The sequence below is a fragment of the Homarus americanus genome, unplaced genomic scaffold, assembly GCF_018991925.1.
Source record: "Homarus americanus isolate GMGI-L3 unplaced genomic scaffold, GMGI_Hamer_2.0 scaffold32583, whole genome shotgun sequence".
Lineage (NCBI taxonomy): Eukaryota > Metazoa > Arthropoda > Malacostraca > Decapoda > Nephropidae > Homarus > Homarus americanus.
The window spans coordinates 12,745,211-12,752,041 of NW_024713129.1; the positions used below are offsets into that span (position 1 = coordinate 12,745,211).

The window sequence follows — 6,831 nt, forward strand, 5'->3', positions numbered from 1 at the left end:
CATCACAAGGGTGAGTCAGCACCATACACCTGTTGGTCACTGTAAGGGAGACATAACTCTTGTGTTCAGGTCACCATCACAAGGGTGAGTCAGCACCATACACACTGTCACTATAAGGGAGACATAACTCTTGTTCAGGTCACCATCACAAGGGTGAGTCAGCACCATACACCTGTTGGTCACTATAAGGGAGACATAACTCTTGTGTTCAGGTCACCATCACAGGGTGAGTCAGCACCATACACCTGTTGAGGTCACTAAAGGGAGACATAACTCTTGTGTTCAGGTCACCATCACAAGGGTGAGTCAGCACCATACACCTGTTGGTCACTATAAAGGAGACATAACTCTTGTGTTCAGGTCACCATCACAGGGTGAGTCAGCACCATACACCTCTTGGTCACTATAAGGGAGACATAACACTTCTGCTCAGGTCACCATCACAAGGGTGAGTCAGCACCATACACCTCTTGGTCACTATAAGGGAGACATAACACTTCTGCTCAGGTCACCATCACAAGGGTGAGTCAGCACCATACACCTCTTGGTCACTATAAGGGAGACATAACACTTCTGCTCAGGTCACCATCACAAGGGTGAGTCAGCACCATACACCTGTTGGTCACTATAAGGGAGACCTAACTTGTGTTCAGGTCACCATCACAGGGGTGAGTCAACACCATACACCTGTTGGTCACTATAGGGGAGACCTAACTCTCGTGTTCAGGTCACCATCACAGTGGTGAGTCAACACCATACTCCTGTTGGTCACTATAAGGGAGACCTAACTCTTGTGTTCAGGTCACCATCCCAAGGGTGTGTCAGCACAATACACCTCTTGGTCACTATAAGGGAGACATAACTCTTGTGTTCAGGTCACCATTACAGGGGTGAGTCAGCACCATACACCTCTTGGTCACTATAAGGGAGACATAACTCTTGTGTTCAGGTCACCATCACAGGGGTGAGTCAGCACCATACACCTCTTGGTCACTATAAGGGAGACATAACTCTTGTGTTCAGGTCACCATCACAGGGGTGAATCAGCTTAACAATATAATCATAATTATTAATAACAAACACACTAATTCTTCACATTTTAAGGAGGATAACTAACACCTGTCATATATTATTGCACAATTACCTGGTACAATATACAGGTACCTGCAGGTGATGATATATTAGTCAGGTCACACCTGGTCACCTTATCTCCATCTATCATTACCAGGTGTGTCTGGCTCATGAATATTAACATACGCAGGTAAGAACACACAACAGACACACAGGTTGTGCTCGTTAAGAACTGTGTGTAGAGGCAGGCAGGTATGTTCCTCAGTGGACAGTGACGTCACTCACTGACGATAACAGGACGACTGTATTTATATATCAACACCAACATACAATTATCCTTAAGGTAATTCTCGCCCTATAATTATTACCCTAAAGTATATGTTAATGAGAGACAGGTGTGTGTCGTCCAGGTGTTCATGACAGACAGGTGTATGTCGTCCAGGTGTTAATAAGAGACAGGTGTATGTCGTCCAGGTGTTAATAAGAGACAGGTGTATGTCGTCCAGGTGTTAATAAGAGACAGGTGTATGTCGTCCAGGTGTTACTAAGAGACAGGTGTATGTCGTCCAGGTGTTAATAAGAGACAGGTGTATGTCGTCCAGGTGTTAATAAGAGACAGGTGTATGTCGTCCAGGTGTTAATATGAGACAGGTGTATGTCGTCCAGGTGTTAATAAGAGACAGGTGTATGTCGTCCAGGTGTTAATAAGAGACAGGTATATGTCGTCCAGGTGTTAATAAGAGACAGGTGTATGTCGTGCAGGTGTTAATAAGAGACAGGTGTATGTCGTCGAGATGTTAATAAGAGACAGGTGTATGTCGTCCAGGTGTTCATAAAGACAGGTGTATGTTGTCCAGGTGTTAATAAGAGACAGGTGTATGTCGTCGAGATGTTAATAAGAGACAGGTGTATGTCGTCAGGTGTTCATAAGAGACAGGTGTATGTCGTCGAGATGTTAATAAGAGACAGGTGTATGTTGTCCAGGTGTTAATAAGAGACAGGTGTATGTCGTCGAGATGTTAATAAGAGACAGGTGTATGTCGTCCAGGTGTTCATAAGAGACAGGTGTATGTCGTCCAGGTGTTAATGAGAGACAGGGAGTATGTCGTCGAGATGTTAATAAGAGACAGGTGTATGTCGTCCAGGTGTTCATAAGAGACAGGTGTATGTCGTCCAGGTGTTAATAAAGACAGGTGTATGTCGTCAAGGTGTTCATAAGAGACAGGTGTATGTTGTCCAGGTATTAATGAGAGACAGGTGTATGTCGTCCAGGTGTTCATAAGAGACAGGTGTATGTCGTCCAGGTGTTAATAAGAGACAGGTGGATGTCGTGTTAATGAGAGACAGGTGTATGTCGTCCAGGTGTTCATAAGAGACAGGTGTATGTCGTCCAGGTGTTAATGAGAGACAGGAGTATGTCGTCGAGATGTTAATAAGAGACAGGTGTATGTCGTCCAGGTGTTAATAAGAGACAGGTATATGTCGTCCAGGTGTTAATAAGAGACAGGTGTATGTCGTTCAGGGGTTAATAAGAGACAGGTGTATGTCGTCCAGGTGTTAATAAGAGACAGGTGTATGTCGTCCAGGTGTTAATAAGAGACCGGTGTATGTCGTCCAGGTGTTAATAAGAGACAGGTGTATGTTGTCCAGGTGTTAATAAGAGACAGGTGTATGTCGTCCAGGTGTTAATAAGAGACAGGTGTATGTCGTCCAGGTGTTAATAAGAGAAAGGTGTATGTCGTCCAGGTGTTAATAAGAGACAGGTGTATGTCGTCCAGGTAGTAGTGACAGGTGTTGCCCTTACTCCTTTATGTACAGTATATCCATCGTGTATTACCTGGTGTGTAATGTTCAGTGTGAGAACACCTAATACCTGCTGCTGACTTTTGTTCATTAATATATGTTTTAAGGTTATAAACATTTATATATGTTATAGTGTTCCTTTTATAACAACAATATAACGAATGTTTACAATTAACAGGAATTATCTCCCCCTCTCCACTGTATAATCCGTAGAAGACTTTTACCGCAAGTCCTGTTATTATCTTCACAACACACACACACACACACACACACACACACACACACACACACACACACACACACACACGCACACACACACACACACACTCACACACACACACACACACACTTTATTAACATCATTATTATCATTATTATAATACTGTATATTCATGATAGTTTAATACACTTCCAGGTGTTCCTTCGTGTGCTACAGAGAGAAAGAACAATCTTACGTAGCCTGCCACACCTTAGGACAGGTGTTGATCACCTCATAAAGAGTATGGAAGGTGACACACCCTGGCGAGCCAGCTGGCCCCGTGTTGAGTCAGTGGTCGACCTGACTCACCTTATGGTCCAGGCCGCCCGTGTCAACTGTACCTTGACATGCAGCTTCCTCTACCAAGCTGGTGCTCAGTCCTCCCTATGTAGCCAGTCTAAGGTGACTCCTGTGCACGCTGCTCTGGACGCTGAGCACTGGAACCTGGCGGGTCAGATGATCAAGTACATGGGAGGCTGCCTGTATGTGCCTGACTCCAGAGGTCGACTGCCCACACACTTGATGCCTCCAGACCGCCACTGCCAGCTAAACGAGGTCAGTGTTTAACACGAGTTACGAGTAAAATGTTCTTGACCGGAGTTGCCATTCTTCATTATTTATATTTCTTCAGAAAAAAAGCTAAAGAAAACATTCAGTAGAAAGTTCCCCGGCCACACCCTCTAAGACCATCTCGAGCGACCAAGGAACGGACAGAAATAAAAGTAAATATATTAAACCCCCCAAATTATCCCCGACAAATTTCCCTCAAATAACAACATTACTCCTCGTCAAGGTGTGAAGAAAATATTAACATTGTCAAAGTTGGATTATTGAGAAGCCGTGATTTAGGGACGTAAAGTTTATTAAACGTATTTTACAAACTTTTTTATCATTCTTAAAATTATATAAATAATTTGTTGACAGAAAATATACGAGGCGGAGAGGAAGCAGCTGGAGGACATAAAGGAGAAGAAGAAAGACCCTATCGAGGAACAACGGCTGCAGGAGGTTCTTGGCGTCCAGCAACTTCTCTTCACCACCAACTTGGCGAGGGATCGAGTGAGACAGAAGAGAGCCAGAGCTAGAGCTAGAGCCAGAAGATCTCAAGTGTCGTCTGTAGGAGCCGACGCCCTCCTGGTGGCCTCACAACGTGGGCTGCAGCAGCTGATCTACCTCCTGGTGAAGAAGGGAGGTGTGCCAGTGGATACAGTGCTGGATCCTACTAACGACACCACCGCCCTCCACCAGGCTGCCTCTCATGGCAAGTCTGACTGCGTCATTCTCCTCCTGAGTCTTGGCGCTCAACATTTACTATCTGACCGATATGGCCAAACACCACTACACTTGGCAGCAATGTTCGGTCATGATCAAACTTATCAGCTTTTAGAAGGATTTATGAGGCAGCAAGAACCTTCATGTAGGGCTGGAACTACCCCACAAGAGGTCAGTAGACATTTCTACTCGTACCTGAAGATGTACCACAAATGTTCAGGTACAACAAGACAAGGTAGTGATGTACAAATATGGAATAACCCAACGGATGCAACAACTGATGTTCTCAGTCGTATTGACTTGAACAAGATGATGGAAGAAACAGAGAGAATTGCTGTTGATTATTCTAAAGGTGAGGCACAAGAGGTACGAGAGGTGGTGATGAAGGAACTGCAGGAGATCACAGAAAATGTTTCCTCTAAGGACAGAACTTATCGAGGCACTCTGGAACTGCTCGGGAGCACCGCAGATGGCACAAGACTCTATTGTCCCGATGAATATGACTTCAATATTCTTCTGGATGATTGTTCAGGAGTGAATGTTTTAGTTAGTGAGCAAAACAAACAAGAAGCCTCACTCAGCGGACATAAGTTGAGAGTTGAAGTCAAAACAATGAAAACTGGTCTCCAGGAAAATGTTTTTCAAAAAAATCTTTGCATTAGAGTCAGGCAGTGTCTCAGTACCTACACTCTCGGAGACATGAGGGTGAGCATCGTGCCACCTGGCCTGACAAGGACGCAGGTGGGCGTGTCACTGTCACTGGCTTGGCAGGGAAATCAGTATCCCCTATTGCTGATTGGCATTGACTTAGTGCCAATAGTAGTTATACCTTGGCCTGAAGAGATACCCAGACCTTTTCTCACACCTGCCAACTCACAAATGATGCACCTCAGCAACACCGCAGACAAATCATGGAGGTGTAGCTTCGCTGCCTCCGAGGTGAAGGTGCTGAAGCACTTGGATCACCAGGAACGGCAAGTGTTTCTCACCGGCAAGGCTCTCCTCTCCTGCATGAAGGCTGAACCCTGGATGCCCAAAGACTTGAAGAAGCAGTTTTGTTGGTGGGACACCCGCTATTGGAAGATCCCGACACCTGAAGGATTCTGCTTCAAAAATTCCTTCTTGAGACAACTGGAAAAGAAACGAGTGGAGGGAGTCGAGTGGCAAGAAGAGGACGTAATGCAACATGTAATATCTGTGTTCAGAGGAATGTGTGAGGAGATGGTTGATCCACAAACTAGTGATGAGCGTCTTGTGCCAGCTAAAGTTCATGCTTACTTCGGTGGAGATTGTGAGAGGCCGAAGGTGGGTCATGGAGCTCCAGAAATTATCAAATATATCAAGAACATCTGAAGAAAGTTCAGAAGCCCCAAGTGGGATACGTGGGACTGAGGCGGGGCTTTCTGAACCAGTGAATCATCATTAGTGGCGACCTGGCTGACACTAATGACTTTGATTTAACCACGTTTAGGTTATTCCAGTAATGTAATCATATATATTGGTTGTGAAGACGAATCAAATAATAAATAACAGTCTTTACATGTCCAGGAAATGATACACTGAAGTTTTTGTTTTTAATTTTCTTGTTAAAATATAAATTTCTTGTGTTTGAGAGAGTTCGGGAATATCAATGACGTTAACCATTATGTGGCTCAACATCACCTCACTCACTACCACACTATAACTCCCGGCAAACATTTACTATACCAGAAGTAATACCTACCCTAAAAACACCATCAACCATCCTAAACGTTACAGTTACTTAGCGTACCATGCGTTCAACACCTCGGGAACACAGTCATACAGAAAGGTACAGTATTGTGTTTCATTTGTGACAGACACTAAATTAAATTCGAGAAAAAAAAACATTTGGGGATAACTTTTATGTGCAAATTTTACACAAATTAATATTTAGTTTAGCATTTTGGGTGTCCTATTTAATCTTATATATACACACAAAAATATAATGACACATAGCGAAGGAGAGAATAGACAGGTAGAAACAGAAAGAATAAGACACAAAAAGAACGAGAGATATAATAAAAAATAAACAGAAAAAAGTAAGAGAAGGGGAACGAACGATGGAGTGAATTGAGAAATATGTGTACTGTATAGCCAAAGACGCGGCTGTGACAACCAGAGTCTTTGAAGTATGGGCCGGATTGATAGTCATTACGAAGCACAATGCCAATTGATAGTGTTCGTGCTGGTCTATTAATAGTCATCCCGATAAACGAGGTATCGGAAGGGAACCGTACGCATATCCCTGAAATGTTGGAAACAACATCGGGTGGCTACCCCCACCCGATAGCTGCCTTACGACAAATAATAATCATCATTATATTTTATGAAAGTTCTTCCAGTACTTTATATTACAGATGTCTACGTCGAATTATATTATTTTTTTTGATAAGAACAATTAAAAG

At 43.6% G+C, this 6,831-nt stretch overlaps 1 protein-coding gene across 1 annotated transcript in view; it reads left to right on the plus strand.

Annotated features, from left to right (window-relative positions):
* The window catches only part of LOC121867397, an 8,414-nt gene extending 2,445 nt beyond the window's left edge, over window positions 1–5,969 (plus strand). Inside the window, exons 3-4 of the mRNA XM_042367314.1 lie at window positions 3,290–3,688; window positions 4,058–5,969. Coding sequence (XP_042223248.1) covers window positions 3,377–3,688; window positions 4,058–5,758 — 2,013 coding nt within the window. The 5' untranslated portion in view covers window positions 3,290–3,376 and the 3' untranslated portion in view covers window positions 5,759–5,969. The remainder of the gene's footprint in view (window positions 1–3,289; window positions 3,689–4,057) is intronic.
* The last annotated feature ends 862 nt before the right edge of the window (window positions 5,970–6,831 follow it).